The sequence below is a fragment of the Scyliorhinus canicula genome, chromosome 18 (assembly GCF_902713615.1).
Source record: "Scyliorhinus canicula chromosome 18, sScyCan1.1, whole genome shotgun sequence".
In the NCBI taxonomy this organism is placed as follows: Eukaryota; Metazoa; Chordata; class Chondrichthyes; order Carcharhiniformes; family Scyliorhinidae; genus Scyliorhinus; species Scyliorhinus canicula.
In genome coordinates, this window is record NC_052163.1 from 125,816,617 (window position 1) to 125,839,096 (window position 22,480).

Sequence of the window (22,480 nt, forward strand, 5' to 3'; positions counted from 1 at the left end):
CGTGCTGGACATCACCATCCGAGGGAAAAGGCTCTCGATGTCCACTCTATCTAATCCTCTGATCATCTTGTATGCCTCAATTAAGTCACCTCTTAACCTTCTTCTCTCTAACGAAAACAGCCTCAAGTCCTTCATCCTTTCCTCATATGATCTTCCCTCCATACCAGGCAACATTCTTGTAAATCTCCTCTGTACCCTTTCCAATGCTTCCACATCCTTCCTATAATGTGGCGACCAGAACTGCACACAATACTCCAAATGCGGCCGCACCAGAGTTTTGTACAACTGCAACATGACCTCATGGCTCCTAAACTCAATTCCTCTACCAATAAAAGCTAACACACCGTACGCCTTCTTAACAACCCTCTCAACCTGGGTGGCAACTTTCAAGGATCTATGGACATGGACACCGAGATCTCTCTGCTCGTCCACACTACCAAGAATCTTACCATTAGCCCAGTACTGTCTTCCTGTTATTCCTTCCAACATGAATCACCTCACACTTTTCTGCATTAAACTCCATTTGCCACCTGTCAGCCCAGCTCTGCAGCTTATCTATGTCCCTCTGTAACTTGTAACATCCTTCTGCACTGTCCACAACTCCACCGACTTTAGTGTCATCAGCAAATTTACTCACCCATCCTTCTACGCCCTCCTCCAGGTCATTTATAAAAATGACAAACAGCAGCGGCCCCAAAACAGATCCTTGTGGCACACCACTAGTAACTGGACACCAGGCAGAGCATTTCCCATCAACCACCACCCGTTGTCTTCTATCTGCTAGCCAATTTCTGATCCAAACTGCTAAATCACCCTGAATCCCATGCCTCTGTATTTTCTGCAATAACCTACCGTGGGGAACCTTATCAAACGCTTTACTGAAATCCATATACACCACATCAACTGCTTTATCCTCATCCACCTGTTTGGTCACCTTCTCGAAGAACTCAATGAGGTTTGTGAGGCACGACCTACCCTTCACAAAACCATGCTGACTATCTCTAATCAAATTATTCCTTTCCAGATGATTATACATCCTATCTCTTATAAACCTTTCCAAGACTTTTCCCCACAACAGAAGTAAGGCTCACTGGTCTATAGTTACCGGGGTTATCTCTACTCCCCTTCTTGTACAAGGACACAACATTTGCTATCCTCCAGTCCTCTGGCACTATTCCTGTAGACAAAGATGACTTAAAGATCAAAGCCAAAGGCTCAGCAATCTCCTCCCTAGCTTCCCAGAGAATCCTAGGATAAATCCCATCCGGCCCAGGGGACTTATCTATTTTCACACTTTCCAGAATCGCTAACACCTCCTCCTTATGAACCTCAAGACCTTCTAGTCTAGTAGCCTGTATCTCAGTATTCTCCTCGACAACTTTGTCTTTTTCCTGTGTGAATACAGATGAAAAATACTCAAGTAGCACCTCTCCTATCTCCTCGGACTCCACGCACAACTTCCCACTACTGTCCTTGACTGGCCCTACTCTTACCTTAGTAATTCTTTTATTCCTGACATACCTATAGAAAGCTTTAGGGTTATCCTTGATCCTACCTGTCAAAGACTTCTCATGTAGTTGCTTGGCTCTTCTTAGCTCTCTCTTTAGAGCCTTCCTAGCTAACTTGTAACTCTCAAGCGACCCAACTGAACCATCACGTCTCATCTTCACATAAGCCTCCTTCTTCCTCTTGACAAGTATTTCAACTGCTTTAGTAACCCATGGTTCCCTCGCTCGACCACTTCCTCCCTGCCTAACAGGTACATACTTATCAAAGACACGCAGTAGCTGTTCCTTGAACATGCTCCACTTTCCATTGTGTCCATCCCCTGCAGTTTTCCTCTCCAGCCGATGCATCCTAAGTCTTGCCTCATCGCATCATTTAGCTCCTATCTCCTCGGACTCCATGCACAACTTCCCACTACTGTCCCTGACTGGCCCAACTCTTACCTTAGTCATTCTTTTATTCCTGACATACCTATAGAAAGCTTTAGGGTTATCCTTGATCCTACCTGCCAAAGGCTAGAAAGCTGGTTCGTGATGCAGAGCAAGGCCAGCAGCGTGGGGTACAACAAACATTATTCTATTGAGCTACAAGAATCCCAATATTAGAACTGAGGAATTTTGGTGCCCAAAGATGACAATATCAGTGACTTATAATCCTAGAATTGTCCATGTTTTGAAAATGATGAAAGGTGCTGATGGAAGTTATGAGAGGTTGGGGGTACAATTTAATGAGCTTGGTACCCAAGGATTGGAGTTTGGAACCCTGTGTCTAATTTATATAAAATAATTGGACTCAGAATGTAATGCAAACTGGGGAAATTTGCAACCTCATAGCAAACTAAAATGGCCAGTTATAACGAACAAGACAGCTCAGAAATTAAAGAATTAGCTGGACTGGACAATGGCGATGTAATAGATGGGCATGCAGCCTGCTGTGCCATGCCAGCCTTCTGCCCGAGGCCATTGCACTCCCCTGTCTTTTACATGTGGCCCTGCGATTCCTTTCGATTCAGATAACTACCCAATTTGATTGTTTACCCAGGGTGTTCTGTACTGTCCCCATTGTGGCAATGTGCCTCAACTGCACCTGAACCTTCTCCTCTTCAAAGGCAGCCCATTGTCCCATTAGAGTTCTGTCTGCCAACCTTTTGATTCCAATTTGCCTGGGCCAGATCTGTTCCCAGCCCAATGAAACTGCCCACCCCCTTGGTTAGGCCATCAAAAAACAAGAAGGACATTCAAGTTCTGAAGGCAACGCAGAGAGGAGATGGAAGGCTGGTCTCTAGTGACCCGAATTACAAGATTAGACGCATCTTGTCTTTACAGCCTGGAAAAAAGGCATTTGCAAATTAAACTGAAGAACCACATAAAACAGTGTGACAAAGCAAAGGCGAAAAAGGAAATGAAAAAAAATTAAATCTTGGGCAAGAGACTACAGATTGAAATTAATAAATGGCAAATCTAAGTATTAAAAAGTTTGTCACTTGGAATGAACTCAATAGGCCACTGTCGGTGAAAATCCTGGAATTAGTTGAAAGACAATTAGATGCTGCAATGGAGGAATTTTAGGTCCTTTGTAAATGGATAAAGCCAAGATGAGCCAAATTGTCTTGCTTATCTGCAAATCACCTCTAATGAGTTAAATTTGGGAAAACAAAGCTCTTTGTAATTAAGTGAAATGGTTAGTAAATAATGCCACTAATTATGCTCTATCCTGGAAAGGGTTTCAATTTTACTTCAAGTAGTTCTGTATTTGTTGCCGATATCACTTGAAAAAGTGAAGGATTACTGTTAAAGTGTCATTTTGTAATTGCTTCACTGGCATCTGTTGAGGGTTCTGAGCATGTGCAGGCTTTTCAGTCTGCAGGAGCGTGACCTGTAAGCAAGGTATGTTTTACTGGAGATCCTGTTTTCATTGTTATTGCTGTTACAACCATTCTGGTGAGTTACTGTTGTTGCCAAACTTTGTTATTTATTTACATAAACAGGTTCCTCCTTTTAAACAATGCATTTGGCTACTTTTCTTGGGAGTCTCAAATTACCACGTCCTTTTGGTGACGAGGATTTTTGGGCGGCACGGTAGCACAGTGGTTAGCACAGTTGCTTCACAGCGCCAGGGTCCCAGGTTCGATTCCTGGCTTGAGTCACTGTCTGTGTGGAGTCTGCACGTTCTCCCCGTGTCTGCGTGGGTTTCCTCCGGGTGCTCCGGTTGCTTGTTAGGTGAATTGGACATTCTGAATTTTCCCTCTGTGTACCCGAACAGGCGCCCAAGTGTGGCGACTGGGGGATTTTCACAGTAACTTCATTGCAGTGTTAATGTAAGCCGACTTGTGACACTAATAAAGATTATTATTATTAAAACTGCAGAGGAAAACAGTTGTACGAAGTTCAGTGTGGCGACAACACAAGGTTATATTCAGTGAGTAGCTAGTTTCAATCATGGGTTTATTTGACAGAATTTCAAGTTGTTAGCACCTTGGCTATGTTTGGGACGATCGGTGAGTTCGATGAGAGAAGCGAGGACTGGGCTCAATACGTGGAGAGGTTGCAGCATTTCCTTTTAGCAAATGGAATAGAAGATGAGGCAAAACAGTGCTCGATTCCCCTGAGTGTGTGTTACAAGTTGATGAAGAACCTGGCCACGCCACAGGAGCCTGTGAAGATTTCATTTGCAGATTTCATTGCTGTGGTCCAGAATCACCATAACCTGAAGCCCTCAAGTGATTGATAAAAGATTTAAATTTCATAGCCATTTTTGAAAAGTAGGTCAATCGGTAGCTAACTTTGTGACAAAATTACGCCAGCTTTCAGAACACAATGATTTTGAAGCAGTTTTCTGCGGCATTAACGAGGACAGCATTCAACGTTGGTTGTTGGGTGAAACCATATTGATTTTAAGGCGGCTCTCGAAATTAAGCAAGGCATGGAAATGGCTGCCAGTAATGCTAAAGATATTGAGACGGTTCATGTCGGTGCACAAGCAGAGGCTCCGTCAAATGAAGAAAGGGGTTGCATGCAAAAAGGTAAAAGCAGTGGAGTATTGTAGGTGTGGTGGGCCACACGATGGAATCATTGCAAATTTATGGATGCTGTTTGTCACTGGTGCAACAAGAAGGGGCATTTTGCGAAGAAATGCAGGGGTGCGAGGATCAAGACGAAGGCCGAGCGAGAACATTTTAATCTGAAGAAGTTTCTTTTTTTAATATAATTTAAAGTGCTCAATTCTTTTTTTGTCTCAATGAAGGGGCAATTTAGCCTGTCCAATCCATCTACCCTGCACATTTTTGGGTTGTGGGGGTGAGAACCACGCAGACGCAGGGAGAATGTGCAAATTTCACACGGATAGTGACCCATGGCCAGGATCGAACCCGGGTCCTCGACACCATGAGGCAGAAGTGCTAACCACTGTGCCACCGTACCGCTCTAATTTGAAGGACTTTCAATCAGCTATTCATCATTTAGACAGCTCAGAGTCGGTAGGGGAGCAAGCTTACTGCATGTTTAATGTGAATGAAGCATGAGCAGAGCCTATTTTTACTACAATGTGGTCAATGGGAAGCAAATCAAGATGGAGGTGGACACAGGAGCATCCATGTCTGAAATTAGTGAAGAGACCAACAAGTTAATGTGGGACTCTAACCAAAGACAACCCTTACCCCATGGGCAAGATCTAACTAAATTAGAACAGAATCCCGTGACCAGCGTGTTTAGCCGGGTGTTTCGCAGTGCCGAGAAACACCAACCTATCTATTGGGACTCGGTTGCACTATGGGGCCTCAGCGGGGAACACTCCGCCGAGGCTGCACTTAGTCCTATTTCCAGCACTGAGGAGTTCCACTCGCTGGAACTCCTCAGCGCAGGAGCAGATTAGGACGCCTACTCTCTCGCCATCCCCCCCCCCACGCAACCCCCAAACTGCCCCAAAGTCCCAATTCACCTATGAGGGTCCCCCGGCACCTCACCCCACGTACAGGGCCTCTGCAGCCCCAGTCCCTGTTGCGGAAAAATGCCAGCCTGGCACCCTGGCAGTTCTCCTGCCAGTCAGACGGGTGGCAGTGCCAGGGTGTCACCCTGCCCAGAGGGCAAGCACCTGGGGGCCGTCAATCCCCTGAGCGGCCCCCACAAGTGCCGTTCCTTCTAGTCACTGTTTGTGGGGACCAGCACTGAATGGCGCTCGCCTGAGGTCTCTGAGGCAAAGAGGTTAGATCCCAATGCCCCAGGTAGATCAGGGGATCGCATATTAGACTAGCTGTCTAACTCCAAAATGCAAATTTGCAAAATACTAAAATTCAGAACGCGACATCTCACAAGAGCACGTTAGATCTCACGAAGTTTAGTGAGCCAGATAGTGGGCAGCATTATTATTATAATAATAAGGCCAGCACAGTTGTTTCACAGCTCCAGGGTCCCAGGTTTGATTCCGGGCTTAGGTCTGTGCGGAGTCTGCACGTTCTCCCTGTGACTGCGTGGGTTTCCTCCCACAGTCCAAAGATGTGCAGGTTAGATGGATTGGCCACGATAAATTGCCCTTTGTGCCCAGAAAGGTTGGGTGGGGTTACTGGGTTACAGGGATGGGGTGGAGGTGTGGGCTTGGGTAGGGTGCACTTTCCTTTCTTTTTTTTTTATAAATTTAGATTAGCCAATTATTTTTTCCAATTAAGGGGCAATTTAGCGTGGCCAATCCACCTACTCTGCACATTTTTGGGTTGTGGGGGCGAAACCCACGCAGACACGGGGAGAATGCGCAAATTCCACACGGACAGTGACCCAGAGCCGGGATCGAACCTGGGACCTCAGCGCCGTGAGGCGGTTGTGCTAACCACTAGGCCACCGTGCTGCCCAAGGGTGCTCTTTCCGAGGGACGGTGCAGACTCGATGGGCTGAATGACCTCCTTCTGCACTGTAAATTCTGTGATCCCAGAGAAGGGATCTACCGGCCTTTCATCTACCGCAGCGCTGCTGGTAGATCATCCCCATACCTTTGCTCAGTGTTAGAAGTCCATATTACGTATAATAGCGACGATGCAAGGGCACGCCTCCTTGTGGTCAACGGGAAGGGGCTGAGTTTTCTACGGCATGACTGGCTCAGCAAAATTCCATTGAAGTGGGGTGGGATCAAGCACCCGAGGGTGACTGAGAATGTTGTCAAGAAGTAGCCAGATGTGTTCAAAGATTAACTGGGAACACTGTGTGGTACGACAGTGAAGTTGTAAGTTGGTCCTCAGGCTATCCTCGCTTTGTCAAGCCCAGGATAGTGCCCTATGTGCCATTAGGAGAGTGGAGGAGGAGTTGGAACTGTTGAAAAGGCTTGGAATCAATGAGCCTATTTAGTTTTCTCTACGGGCAGCTCTCTTGTTCCTGCCCTTAAAATTGATGCTTTGTTGATGGCTACAAGCTCGCCATTAACCAAATTTCCAAGTTTGTTGCTTATCCATTACCTAGAGTGGAAGATTTGTTTGCAACTCTTGCAGGAGGCAAGATGTTTTCAAAACTGGGCATGAGCCAGGCAGATCAACAAGCCTTGCAAGAGGAAGATTGGAAACAGTACATGACCATCAACACACAAAGATTGTTCAAGTACAATCGTTTGGTTTTTGGTGTATCCTCCAGTCCAACAACCTTTCAAAGTATTATTGACACCCTCTTGCAAGGCATGCAGTCTGCCATGGGTGATACGGTGAACAGTGGTTAGCATGGATGCCTCACAGTGCCAGGGGACCCGAGTTCGATTTGACCTCGGGTGACTGTCTGTATGGAGTTTGCACTTTCTCCCAGTGTCTGCGTGGATTTCCTCCAGGTGCACCTGTTCCCCCCCACAGTCCAAATATGTGCAGGTTAGGTGGATTGCTACAATCAATGCACAGGGTTACAGAGATAGGGCGGTAGAGTGGACCTAGGGAGAGTGATCTTTAATAATCTCTTCTTGTCACAAGTCGGCTTCAATGAAGTTACTGTGAAAAGCCCCAAGTCGCCACATTCCGGCACCTGTTCGGGGAGGCCGGTACGGGAATTGAACCCGCGCTGCTGGCCTTGTTCTGCATTACAAGCCAGCTGTTTAGCCCATTGTGCTAAACTTTCAGAGAGTCAGTGCAGACTCGATGGGCCATTGATCTCGTTCTGCACTGTAGGGATTCTATGAATACTTGACAAAATCTTAATTACAGACAAGACTGAGGAACAGCATCTCATCAATCTGGGTTAACTTTTAAAAAGGTTTTCAGAGGCCTGACTGCATCTGAAGAGGAGCAAGTGCATTTTCCAGGCACAAAGTATACAGTATATAAGGCCACAGAATTACTGCACAATGTATATCTCCAGTGGAGGGGAACAATCAAGCCATTAAAGCTCAGGATTGTGTCAGAACTCAGGTTCTTTTTGGGCGTGGTAAACTATTCTGGAAAGTTTTTTGTCAGACCCGTCTATAGTGTTGGCTCCACTGTACAGAATTCTGCACAAGAAACCAAATGGAAGTGGGAGTCTGCACTGAAGAAGGCTTTCAAGGGTGTGAAAGCGCTGCTGCAATCTGCTGGTCCATTTTGATCCATGCAGGGAGCTCATCCTGTCGTGCAATGCCTCGCCCTATGGTGTGGGGGTTGGTACTTTCTCATTTTATGGAGGACAAGTTCGAAAAACCCATCGGTTTTGCATCTGGGACGCTGACAAAGGCTGAAAAGAGAGATTCACAGTTAGACAAAGAGGGTCTCGCTATTGTTTATGTGGTCAAAAGATTCCATCAGTACCTCTTATGGTCATTCGTTCATCATACAAAGTGACCACAAGTCTTTGATGAGCCTTTTCAGTGAGTCAAAGTGTAGTCCTCCCATGGCCTCAGCAAGAATACAGCGCTGGTGATTACACTGTCAGCTCATCAGTACACTACCGTGTACAGAGCAGTGGAGGGCAACGCAACTGTGTACGTGTTGAATCGTCTCCCTTTACCAGATTTGCCATCCTAGGTATTGTGCCCACCCAAGACGCTTTTCTCACACATTGTCCAGTAACTGTGACGCAGATTAAGTAGTAGATGGACAAAGATCTTATTCTGTCACAAATTAAAAGATCTCTGATGCAAGGGGGCCAGCAACATCGAAGATGATGAGTTGAAACCTTATGTGAAGCATGGGGATCAAGAGTAAGTGGGGGCCGTTCGCAAGTCATGGATGTAATCATGAGGCTCATTCAGGTGCTTCCGGAATGAAAAGTCTAGCCAGGACATATGTTTGATGGCCGAATATGGATCTGGACTTGGGAGAACAAGGTGAAATCCTGTTCGCCATAACAGATAAATCAGATGGAAGCACATATCATGAGTAATATTAAAATCCATAGAATCTCGAAAGTGCAGAAGGAGGCCCATTCGGCCCATCATGTCTCCACCGACCCTCCGAAAGAGCCCTATCCCCATAATGCCACGCATTGCCAATCGCCAATCCACCTAACCTGTGCATCTTTGGAATGTGGGTGGAAACCAAAGTACCTGGAGGAAACCCACACAGACACGGGGAGAAAGTGTAAACTCCACACATAAAGTCATCCAGTCCCTGGCAGCAGTGCTAATCACTGTGCAACCCGTTACAGTTCCTGCAACAATTCAGAAGCTACATCAAATTTTTGCAACTCATGGTCTATCAGATTCACTTTTTTGAGATAATGATACTATATTTACAGGGGAATTGTTCCAAGAATTCAAGCAAAAGAATGGAGTACACCATGTGCGTACTGCGCCGTTTCATCTGACTTCGAATAGTTTGGTGGAGAAAGCTGCTCAAACTCTGAAGGAGCAATTAAAGAGAATGGTGGGTGATACAAAGCTCTCAAGATTTTTATTCCAGTATTGTATCACGCCACAGTCCACAACCGGGCTCTCTCCACCGGAACTGTTGTTAGGTAGAAGACCAAAGCCTCATCTGAATCTGCTTCATCCAGATCTCTGAGTAAAAGTAAGCAGGGGACAAGAGGTTCAGAAGGAGAGAACAACTTCCATGTCAAAGAGAGGCAGTTCAAACTGGATGGTCAGCTTTACATTAGGAACTTTCGTAGTAACCAGAGCGGGTTACCGAGAATAATTTTCAATCAAAGTGGTTCATTATCTAACACAGTGGTTAACACTGTTGCTTCACAGCCCAGGAACCCGGGTTCAATTCACTGCTTGGGTCTCTTTCTGTGCGAAGTCTGCACGTTCTCCCTGTGTCTGCATCTGCGTGGGTTTCCTCCGGGTGCTTCGGTTTCCTCCCACAAGTCCCGCAAGACATGCTTGTTAGGTGAATTAGACATTCTGAATTCTCCCTCTGTGTATCCAAACAGGCGCCGGAGTGTAGGGGATTTTCACAGTAACTTCATTGCAGTGTTAATGCAAGCCTACTTCTGACACTAATAAAGATTATTATCTTGGATGGTGAGACTAACACGGAAGAGTTGTTCGCAGACACCAAGACAATGGCCGGGATTCTCTGAAATCCTGGCCAAGTGCTGATGCCGGCGTCAGTGGGCCTCCAGGCCCAGGCATTCATCCCTTCCCAGGGGCTAGTACGGCGCCAGAGTGCTGTTCGCTGCTGAAAGCAGGTGCCGGCGCAAGTCCAAGCATGCGCGTGGGTTGCCGTCTCCGCGCTGGCCCCCGGCAATATGGCAGATCCCTACAGGGGCCCGGCGTGGAAGAACATAGCCCCCCCCCCTCCCCGGAATTAGCTCGCCCGCCGATCTGTAGGCCCCGATTGTGGGCTTGGCCAACGTGGAGGCCCCCCCACTGGAGTCGGATACCCCTGCCCCCCCCCCCCAGCAGGATGGCCCCCGCAGCCAGAACTCAGAGTTTACGCCGGGTGGGACCATACATAACCCACGCCGGCGGGACTCGGTGAGCACTCAGCCCCTCAAGCGCGGAGAATTGACGGGGAGGGCTGCTTTCAACAGCCCCCAACCGGCGTGGCACTGGCCGCGTGGGCGGGACCTTCGGCGATTCTCTGGTCATCAGAGAATCCCGGATCGGAGAATTCCAGTCCATATTTGTTTACGTTCCGACTCAGAGTTAGGAAACATTTCAGAGTCAGCAACCGTCACAGATACCATGGCAGAAGGTAACGCTGCTGTGGCCGTTCACCAGGAAGTAGTTCCGGTGTTTCCATGTTTGCCAGTCGACTCTGTTGGGGCAGTGGAAGAGCAACGTTCATATTCAGAATCTTAATCTACCTCTTCACCTACTATTCCAGGTCAACCACTGCAAGATTCATCACTGGTATTGGACACAATCGCAAAACTCTCCTGACAGACTTTTGTATAGTTAAGACATTACTTTAGTCATATTTCTATCCTGATAGAGGATTGAAATTTAAGATTGGGGGTGAAGTGTTACAGAGTGTCAATTTGAGTCCAGAGTGTTGGTTTAAGCCTTTCTCCTACGCAATTGTTTTTCTAGTGTCTGTGAGGGTTCGGTGCACGCCCAAGCGTTTCAGCCTGCAAGACCTGTAAGCAGGACCTGTTTTACTGGAGATCCTGTTTTCATTATTATTACTGTTACTATTGCTCTGCTGAGTTACTGTTATTGTTAAAACATAAAAAAATGTATTTATACAAAAAAGTTACTTCTTTTAAATAACGCATTCCTTATCCTACGTTGGGGTTTCAAGTTACCACAATTACTAACATCTACTGTGCATAAGGCAAACTTGCACACCAGAAATAGCCCCCAATTAATTTTCTATGCGAACAAACAGGAGCAAGAATGAGTTCAAAAAAATATTCCTGACTTCCAAGTGCTTTATGCAAATAATAGGCACATTTGATTTTACTATAAAATTAATGACAACCCACAAGTTAAATATTCAGAATAATACTTACAGGACACCTGCGTGAAGGCTGTACTTCTTCTTTCCAAATTTGGTTTGCTGAGCAAAATAGTCATAACGTTCGGATTTCTTCCACATGTAATAATATGCAACACACTCGCCAACAGAACGTGTTCTTACCTAGACACATAACATGGATTCAAGAATGCTGCAATGTCCTGGAGCAAATCTTAATGATCATCCAATTTCAAATTACCGATGGGATTTTATTTTAAAACAACAATTTTTTAAAAAAATGTACAAATTTTGTGAGCAGTAATATTTGGACCATAGACTGTGCTATTGGGTTGATAATGTATGTAAACCTCTGCCCTCAAATACTTTTCCAAATCCCTTACAACTGAGTCAGTTTCTAGCACCCTTTCAGGCAGTGAATTTCAGATCACAACTACTTGTGCTATCATAAAATCTTCCAGGTCTCCTCTGGTTCTTTTGCTCATCGCCTTATGTCCTCTGATTATTACAAAAATTCTCTCTATCTGCCTGGCTCCACGCCCGTTCCCCCGTACAAGAGTCCAGAACATGCAGAGGGCAAATAGGCCACGCACAAGACGCTTCCCCTTTAAGATTTGCCAATGTACAGCCACACAGCATTTGCAAAGGGACCGTGACAGCAGAGGGAAATTAGAGGGAACATGCTACTGACCCTTCAGTCTCTGGAAAAAGTTTTGACTTATTTACAAATACTTTGCATATCTTCAGGGAGGAACATGCAAAAAAAATCCCAGGAATATCAGAGAACGAAGACTTGTTAAAATGAGGAGCTATAAAAATTTCTATTGATTCTGGAATGTTTCTTCCAGATCGGAAAGTAGAGAATGTAACCCCGCTATTTAAAAAAGGCCGGAGAGAGATTGGGAAGTATTGATGTCCAAAGGGGCCTGGGTGTCCTTGTGCATAAATCACTGACTGCAGGCGCAGCAAACAATTAGGTAGGAAAATGCTACTTTGTGCTTTACTGCAAGATAATTTGAGAACAGGAGTAATTAAGTCTTGCTGCCATTGAATTGAGCCTTGGTGAGACCCTACCTGGAGTAGTCCATCAGTTTTGGTCTCCTTACTAAAGAATAGATATACTTGCCATAAAGTGAGTGTGTCGAAGGTCACCAGACTATCCCAGGGATGGCGGGATTACCCAACGAGGGGAGATTGAGGAGACTGGGCCTGTATTCCCCAGTTTTAGAAGATGATCTCATTGAAACAGGCAAATTTTGAAATAGGGCTCGACAGGGTCGCTGCAGGAAGGGAGTTCCCCCTGATTGTGATGGTCTGGAACCAGAGGACACTGACTAATTATAAGATGTAGGCCATGTTCAAGGCAGAGATTAATAGATTTCTTAACTTTAAAGATAAGGCAGAAAGGGATAGGGCGGGAAAATGGCACTGCGGCAGAAGATGAGCCATGATGTAGTTGAAGGACAGAGAAGGCTCGAGAGGCTGAATACTCCACTCCTATTTCCTATGTTATCTCGCAAAGCCATTTGTGATTTTGAACACTACATCAAATCTCCTCTTATTCTGTTATAATTCTGGTAAATGACTCCTGTACCTTCTTTAAGCCTGATATCTTTTCAGAAGTGTGCTGTCCAGAATTGAACATGATACAGCAGATGAGGCCTAACCAGTGTTTTATAAAAGTTTAGCACTACTTTGCTTTTGTACTCTTTGCCTATTCGTTAATAATTTCAATGTGCATTTCTTTTTTTTTTAAAATAATTTTTATTCAAGTTTTTCAACAACAAATTTTCTTCCCACAGTTAAAGTAGACAAGGTGTGGTTCTACACTGAAACAAGAACCCCCCCACCCCAAAATAGAATAATAAATAATAACAAACAACAATACAAGAAAGAAGAAAATAACAAGCCCACCGTCGCAAAAACAAACCCGCTTAACCAGCCCCGACCCCCCCCCCCCCCCCCCCCCCAGGTTGCTGCTGAGACTGACCACCCCCCCCCCCCCAGGTTGCTGCTGAGACTGACCACCCTCTACCCCTTCGCCAGGAAATCAAGAAAGGGCTGCCACCGCCGAAAGAACCCCTGTACCGACCCCCTCAGGGCAAACTTAACCTTCTCCAGCTTGATAAACTCAGCCACGTCATTGATCCAGGCCTCCGAACTCCCTCCACTGTAACAGAATCCTGCGCCGGGCTACTAGAGACGCAAAGGCCAGAATGCCGGCCTCTCTCGCCTCCTGCACTCCCGGCTCCGAAGCGACCCCAAAAATCGCGAGCCCCCAGCCCGGCCTGACCCTAGACCAGACCACTACAGACAAAGTCCCCGCCACCCCCTTCCAAAACCCCTCCAAGGCCGGACATGCCCAAAACATCTGGATGTGGTTCGCTGGTCCTCCCGAACACCTCCCGCACCTGTCTTCCCCTCCAAAGAACCGGCTCATCCTGGCCCCTGTCATGTGCATGTGCATGTGCGCCCTATGCAGCACCTTCAGCTGAATTAAGCTGAGCCGTGAGCAAGAAGAGGACGAGTTCACCCTCTCCAGGGCGTCCGACCACATTCCATCCTCAATCTCTTCCCCTAGCTCTTCCTCCCACTTCGCTTTGAGCTCCTCTACTGAGGCCTCCTCCTCCTCCTGCATCAACTGATAAATTGCCGAGATCCTCCCCTCGCCGACCCACGTCCCCGAGAGCACGCTATCCTGCACCCCCCTTGGCGGCAGCCGCAGAAACTCCGCCACCTGCCTCTTAACAAATGCCCTGATCTGCATATACCTGAAAGCGTTCCCAGGGGGGAGGTTCCACTTCCCCTCCAGCTCCTCCAGAGTCGCGAACTTCCCATCAAGGAAGAGGTCCCCAATCTGTCTGATGCCTGCCCTGTGCCAACTCCCAAATCCACCATCCATTCTCCCCAGTGCAAAACGGTGATTACCCCGTATCGGGGCCCAGACTGAGGCCTTCACTTCCCACCTATGCCACCTCCATTGCCCCCAGAATTTGAGGGACGCCACCACTACCGGACTCGTGGAGTACTTTGCCGGGGGGGAGTGGAAGTGGGGCCGTCACCAAAGCCTCCAGACTCGTACTCACACAGGACGCCACCTCCAATCTCTTCCATGCGTCACTCTCCCCCTCCGTCACCCACCTGCGAATCATTGCCACATTCACCGCCCAGTAATACCCACACAGGTTGGGCAACGCCAAACCTCCTACCTCCCTTCTTCGCTCCAAGAATACCCTCCTTACTCTCGGGGCCTTCCGCGCCCACACGAACCCGAGAATAGACTTATTCACCCTTTTGAAAAAAGCCTTTGGGATCAATATGGGGAGGCACTGGAAAAGAAACAAAAACCTCGGGAGCACTGTCATCTTAATTGACTGGACCCTGCCCGATAACGAGAGCGGCAGCGCGTCCCACCTCCTGAACTCTTCCTCCATCTGCTCCACCAGCCTCGAAATGTTAAGCCTGTGCATGGCCCCACAGGTCCTAGCTATCTGGACCCCAAGATATCTAAAGCTCCTCTCAGCCCTCTTCAAGGAGGGGGTTCGTGCTCACCTATCGCCCTCTCCTGATCCCCCAGGTGCAGGACAAACAGCTCACTCTTCCCCACATTGAGCTTGTAACCCGAAAAGTCCCCAAACTCCTCAAGTATCTTCAACACCTCTGGCATCCGCTCAGCCGGATCCGCGACGTACAACAGTAGATTATCTGCGTACAACGACAGCCGGTGTCCCGTCCCCCCCCCCCCCCCCCCCCCCCCCCCCCCACACACCCCCGGCCACAATCCCCCTCCAACTCTTCGAATCCCTCAGCGCCATGGCTTGGGGCTCAATCGCTAACGCGAAAAGCAGGGGAGACAAGGGGCACCCCTGCCTCATCCCCCTGGAAAGCCGAAAGTCCTCCGACGTTCGTCACCACGCTCGCCACCGGGGAGCTGTACAGCAGCCTCACCCAGCTGATGAACCCAATACCAAACCCAAACCTCCTCAACACTTCCCACAGGTAACTCCACTCCACCCTATCAAAAGCTTTCTCCGCATCCATCGATGCTACTATTTCCGCCTCCCCAGCCGCCGGCGCCATCATCATAACATTAAGGAGCCGCCGTACGTCGGCATTCAGCTGCCTCCCCATTACAAATCCTGTTTGGTCCTCATGGATAACCGTCGGGACTACATCTTCCACCCTCCGGGACAGTACCTTTGCTAACAACTTTACAGCCACATTAAGGAGCGAAATCGGCCTGTAAGACCCACACTGAAGGGGGTCTTTGTCCCGCTTCAGGATCAAAGAAATAATTGCCCTGGACATCGTCGGGGGCAGAGCCCCCCCCCTTGCCTCATTCAGGGTCCTCACAAGCAGCGGGCCCAGCAGATCCGAAAACGTCTTGTAAAATTCCAGGTCCCAGCACTTTCCCTGCATGCTCCCCAGCACCTCCATCAGCTCCTCCAACTCGATTGGGGCCCCCAGACCCTCCACCCGCTCATTCCCTACTCTTGGGAACTCCAGCCTCTCCAGAAAGCGGTCCATCCCTCCTGCCTCCCTAGGGGGCACCGCTCGGTACAGCCCCTCGTAAAAGGATCTGAACACCCCATTGATGTCCCTGCCACCCCACACCAAGTTCCCTCCTGCATCCGTGACTCCCCCTATCTCTCTCGCTGCCTCCCGCTTCCGGAGCTGGTGGGCCAGCATCCGACTTGCCTTCTCCCCGTACTCATATACCGCCCCCGGCGCCCTCCTCCACTGCGCCTCTGCCTTCCGGGTGGTCAGTATATCAAACTCCGCTTGGAGATTGCGCCGCTTCCTCAAAAGCCCCTCCTCCGGGCCTCCTCCGGGGCATCCGCATATCTCCTATCCACCCTGACCATTTCCTCCTCCGGGACATCCGCATATCTCCTATCCACCCTTACCATTTCCTCCACCAGCCTCTCCCTCTCCCTCTCGATCCTCTCCCCCCTCTCCCTGTGCGCCCAAATGGATATCAGCTCCCCTCTGACTACTGCCTTCAGCGCTTCCCGAACCACCCCAACTTGCACCTCCCCGTTGTCGTTGGCTTCCAGGTACCCCTCTATGCCCCTACGGACCCGCCCACACACTTCCTCCTCTGCCAGAAGCCCCACATCTAACCTCCACAGCGGGCGCTGATCCTTCCCCTCCCCCAGCTCCAGATCCACCAAATGTGGAGCATGGTCAGATATGGCTATCGCTGAATACTCCGCCCCCACCACTCTCGGGATCAGCGCCCTGCTGAGAACAAAAAAGTCAATCCGGGAGTAAGCCGTGTGAACATGGGAGAAAAAGGAGAACTCCCTACTCCCCGGCTTCAAGAACCTCCAAGGGTCTACCCCTCCCATCTGATCCATGAACTCCCTCAGCACCGAGGCCGCCGCCGGCCTCTTGCCCATCCTAGACTTCGAGCGATCCAGAGCCGGATCCATCGCCGTATTAAAGTCCCCACCCAGGATCAATCCCCCCGTCTCCTGGTCCGGGATCAGGCCCAGCATTAGCCGCATGAAGCCCGCATCGTCCCAGTTGGGGGCGTACACATTGACCAAGACCACCTGCTGCCCCTGAAGTCTACCACTCACCATTACGCATCTACCTGCACTGTCCGCCACCACTTTGGACGCAACGAACGACAGGCTCTTACCGACCAAGATTGCCACCCCTCGGTTCTTCGCATCGAGCCCCGAGTGAAACACCTGTCCCACCCAACCTTTTCTTAGCCTCACCTGATCCGTAACCCTGAGGTGCGTCTCCTGGAGCATAGCCACATCCGCTCCCAGCCCCCTCAAGTGAGCCAAGACCCGGGACCGCTTCACCAGTCCATTCAGCCGCCTCACGTTCCATGTGACCAGCCGAATCTGTGGGGTCCTCCCCCTCCCTTTGTGCCGATCAGCCATAGCTCTCCCTCAACCCACCACGTGTCCAGGGAACCCCACAAGCCCGTTCCCCACGGTGGCAGACCCCCCTCCCAACCCCCTCCTTCACCAGCCGTTTCCTTACAGTTCCTACAGCAGCAACCCGGTACCCCCCCCCAAACCCCCAAAGCTGCGTTACCCCAAAATTGTACTTCCATAAGTCAGCCGACACCTGCTGACCCCGGCTACTCCCGCTATACCAACGACCACCCCCCACCAATGCAACGCAACCACCAATCCCCCCTCCCAGTGCTGGCCCCGCCCCTAACTCCTCCGGCGCGGGAAGAAAGCCCGCGCTTCCACCCCGAACCCCCAACCGAACACGCGGGAAAAAGACGGACACATGACCCAGCGGGACCTCAAACTGCTCCCCAACCCCCCACCAGTGGAACAAAAAAGCGCCACGGTAAATAAATAACAGCCCCAAAAGACGAAAACTCAGAGCAACGAAAAGGCAACATCAAACACAGCCAATATAAGCAAAAGGATACCAAGGAGGACAGAGCCGCCAAACCATAAGACCATAAGACATAGGAGTGGAAGTAAGGCCATTCGGCCCATCGAGTCCACTCCGCCATTCAATCATGGCTGATGGGCATTTCAACTCCACCTACCAGCATTCTCCCCGTAGCCCTTTATTCCTCGCGACATCAAGAATTTATCTATCTCTGCCTTGAAGCCATTTAGCGTCCCGGCCTCCACTGCACTCCGCGGCAATGAATTCCACAGGCCCACCACTCTCTGGCTGAAGAAATGTCTCCGCATTTCTGTTCTGAATTTACCCCCTCTTAATTCTAAGGCTGTGCCCACGGGTCCTCGTCTCCTCGCCTAACGGAAACAGTTTCTTTGCGTCCACCCTTTCTAAGCCATGTATTATCTTGTAAGTTTCTATTAGATCTCCCCTTAACCTTCTAAACTCCAATGAATACAATCCCAGGATCCTCAGCCGTTCATCATATGTTAGACCAGCCATTCCAGGGATCATCCGTGTGAATCTCCGCTGGACACGCTCCAGTGCCAGTATGTCCTTCCTGAGATGGGGGGCCCAAAACTGGGCACAGTACTCCAAATGGGGCCTAACCAGAGCCTTATAAAGGCTCAGTAGCACATCGCTGCTTTTATATTCCAACCCTCTTGAGATAAATGACAACATTGCATTCGCTTTCTTAATCACAGATTCAACCTGCATGTTTACCTTTAGGGAATCCTCGACTAGCACTCCCAGATCCCTTTGTACTTTGGCATTATGAATTTTCTCACCGTTTAGAAAGTAGTCTATGCTTGGATTCTTTTTTCCAAAGTGCAAGTCCTCACATTTTCTCACGTTGAATTGCAAACAATGTACATCTTTCCCCAACCCCCTAGTCCTCAGTTCGAGTCCAATTTCTCTGCCTGGACAAAAGCCCAGGCCTCCTCCGGAGAGTCAAAGTAGAGCTGGCGGTCCTTGTAAGTGACCCAGAGGCGAGCCGGTTGTAACAGGCCAAACTTCACCCCCTTCCTATGAAGCACTCCTTTCGCTCAATTGAAGCCAGCCCTTCTCTTTGCCACTTCCGCGCTCCAGTCCTGATAAATCCTAATGTCCGCATTCTCCCACCTGCTGCTCCTTTCCTTCTTTGCCCATCTCAACACGCACTCACGGTCGACCAAGCGGTGAAAGTGGACCAGCAACGCCCTGGGTGGCTCGTTCGGCCTGGGCTTCCGCAGCAGCACTCGATGGGCACCCTCCAGCTCTGGGGATCCCCGGAACCACCCCGCACCCATCAATGAGTTCAGCATCAGGACCACGTAGGCCCTCAAATCCGAACCTTCCAGCCCCTCCGGGAGGCCCAAAATCCGCAGGTTCTTCCGGCGGGAGCGGTTCTCCATCTCCTCCATCCGTGCCAACCATTTCTTGTGAAGCGCCTCGTGCGACTCCACCTTCACAACTCGGCCCAGGAGCTCGTCCTCGTTCTCTGAAGCCTTTTGCTGCAGCTTTCGAATCTCCGCGGCCAAAGCCGTCTGAGTTGCCATGAGCTTGTCCAGCGAGGCCTTAAACGGCTCCAGGATCTTAGCTTTTAGCTCCCTGAAAGAGCGCTGAAGCAGCTCCTGCTGCTCCCGTGCCCACTGCTGCCACGCTGCCGGTTCCCCACCTGCCGCCATCTTGTTGTTTCTGCCCGCACCTTCTTCTGCTGCAAAGTCGACTTTTTGACTGCTCCACTTCTAGTCCAGCCCATCCACCGGCCGCTGAGCACAGTGGCTGCGTTCCCACCCGGGGAAAAGCCGAAACAGCGCTGTTGCTGGCCCTTAAAAGAAAAGAGCCAGAAAGTCCAAAAATAGCAGGAGCTACCGAACGTCCCGTCCTCGCTTCTTCAACGGCCTTGGTGAGATATTTTCACTGTTGTTCCCTCTGCTGCTAGAATTCAGCTTTCATAAAGGCCCGCAAGTCAGCTTGAGGCCTCTAAGCCTGCCCTTCCCCCGCCTGCATGCTGGAAGAGGCTTTTATCTTTGCTGCAGCTTCAGCCAAATCTTTCACTGTTTATGCAGGTCTGGTAACCAAGAAACATACCATTCCTGGGGGAAAGTACTCCTCCAACATTCACCTACGCCTTTTCATCAAAATTCCATCCCGTATTGATTAAATAAAGAGCTCTTTTCTGTAACCTTAGGCAGGAGCTGCCTTGTGTGTGACCACTCACTCCATGGTGCACACCGGAAGCCTTCAATGTGCATTTCTAACAGTCTTCTCAAATTGCACGGAACCTTGAGATTTTTGTCCATGTGTGCCTGCACCCATTTTAAAATTGGTTGGATTCTTTCGTTTTTAAAAAAATTTCCCAGTTCTCTTTTCCCCACAATTAAGGGGCAATTTTAGCGAGGTGAATGCCCCTACCATGCACATCTTTGGGTGTGGGGGTGAAACCCACGTAGGGGAGAATGGGATTATTTAGTTAACATTTCCACTTTTAATTCTTCCTGCTAAAATTTATCACTTGACGCGAATCTAATCTGCCGTGTGTTTGCCTATTTCACCAGTCTACGCATGTCCTCCTGAAGTCTGAGACTATCCTCTTCACTGTTCATTACTATGTCATCTGAAAACTTGTATTTGTATACCAAGACCAAATCATTAAAATACATCAAATAGGCAATGGTCTCAATACCAATCCCTTGGCAACATCGCTCTCAACTTCCCCTACAGTGTGAAAAACTGCTCACACTATTCTTGGATTCCGTCCATTAACCAACTTCACATCCATATTGCCATTGCCCCTTTAATCCCTTTTCTACTTTGAGGACTGCCAGTATTTGAAGTCCCCCCCCCACCTTTCAATTTTTATTCAATCCAAAATTGCTAACACTCCCCTCCTTTACGGCTACACGGTAGCACAAGTGGATAGCACTGTGGCCTCACAGCACCAGGGTCCCAGGTTCGATTCCCCGCTGGGTCACTGTCTGTGCGGAGTCTGCACGTTCTCCCCGTGTCTGCGGGGGTTTCCTCCAGGTGCTCCGGTTTCCTCCCACAGTCCAAAGACGTGTAAATTAGGTGGATTGGCCATGATAAATTGCCATTAGTGTCCAAAAAGGTTAGGAGGGGTTATTGGGTTACAAGGATAGGGTGGAAGTGAGGGCTTAAGTGGATTCGTGCAGACTCGATGGGCCGAATGGCCTCCTTTGCACTGTATGTTCTATGTACATTAGCAGCAGCCTCTTTGCTCGTGAAGACAGATGCAAAGTACTCATTCAGTACCTTAGCAATGCCGTTGTTTCCACAAGACTGCCGCTTAATCTGAACCCATCCTTCTACTTCTTTTCTGCAAAGTTAAGTTTTCGTTTGAAACTAGTCCCTTATTTGCAGGCTCGGTTATCCATTTTCTTCAGTCCATCTAGATGCATGCCTCTGCTGCAGAGAGGTTGTGCCATTTGCATCTTGCCAAGCCACTTTACATTATTCAATATTTACATTTTATATTAGTCAAATGGAGGGGTATCACAGGATGCTATGGTACAGAAGAAACAGGAATCATTGCTGATGAAACAAAAAAACGTTGGTATGCAGGTACAGTAATTAGGAATGGAAATGGAATGTCTGCCTTTATTGCAAAAGGGGTGGAGTACAAAAGTAGGGAAGTCTTGTTTCAACTGTACACGGTATTGCTGAGACCACACCTAGAGAACTACACACAGTTTTGATCTCCTTATTTAAGCAGGGATATATTTGCATTGGAGGCAGTTCAGAGGAGGTTCACTAGATTGATTCCTGGGTTGAAGGAGTCGTCATGAGGAAAAGTTCAGCCTATAATTAATGGAGTCCAGAAAACTTAGATATGATTCAGAGAGGGCTTGAAGAAGGTGGATGCTGAGAAGGTGTTTCCTCTTGTGGGGAATCTATAACTAGGGGGCATTGCTTAATCAAGGAGTCGCCTATTTAAGGTGGAGACAGGGAGGGATTTCTTCTCTCAAAGACTCGGGAATCTTTGCAATTTTCCATCCCAGAGATCTGTGAAAGCGGAGTCATTTAATATATAAATACAACCTAGAGACAGAGAGATTTGTTAACTATAGGGCAGCCAAGGACTGCGGAAGAAAGACAGGAAAGTGGAGTTGCGGTGAAGGCCAAATCAGCTATGGTGTTACTGACCAACTCTTGCCCTTAATTCAGTCAGTTGCTTGGTGGGATCTACCCAATTCAATTCTGGAACATGAGAACAGTGCTATTTCATAAGTGTAAATTTGAGCGTTTACACACGTGAATGAAATCGAATGGCTGAGAGAATTATTGCACAGTTACATGCCTCAAGTCTTTTGCATAACCTGGTTCTTTGGAGACTAGAACCAAAGTGACAACTTCTATGGCTGCCAGTGAGCAGAGATTGATGCTCCAGATTCTTTACCCATTCAGAACCATGCTTAACATTTGAGCTGGCCATCAAAATTGCAAAGCTGAAAAAGGCCAAGTTAGCAATTATATCTATACACATAGATTATAGGTATTCATTTAAAAACTCTTTGCATGCACAAGATGAACATGAACAATATCCATCCTCACATACAAGCAAAATAACTTCTGCCATTAGCCAAGCTGTTGCAACACATTAACTAAAGCTAAAAGGTTTTCCTGTCACACCCAGTGGACCTGGATGAGCAACGCTCATCTGGCAAAAAGACAGGAGTTCGAAAGGTAAATGTGCAATAATGGCTAGCACATGTAGAGCGAAGTGACTAGAGGAGTAATGTAGCAAAGCAATAAAAATTCTTGCATCTACAGGCTTTTCCTATCAACTTT

The 22,480-nt window shown here is 48.5% G+C and overlaps 1 protein-coding gene across 11 annotated transcripts in view; it reads right to left on the reverse strand.

Annotated features, from left to right (window-relative positions):
• LOC119952854 (mesoderm induction early response protein 2-like) overlaps nt 1-22,480 on the reverse strand; it is a 94,620-nt gene that overhangs the window by 20,708 nt on the left and 51,432 nt on the right. For all 11 annotated transcript variants that reach the window (XM_038776404.1, XM_038776412.1, XM_038776403.1 and 8 more), the window contains one exon: nt 11,337-11,464. In XM_038776404.1, the coding sequence (XP_038632332.1) occupies nt 11,337-11,464 (128 nt within the window). The remainder of the gene's footprint in view (nt 1-11,336; nt 11,465-22,480) is intronic.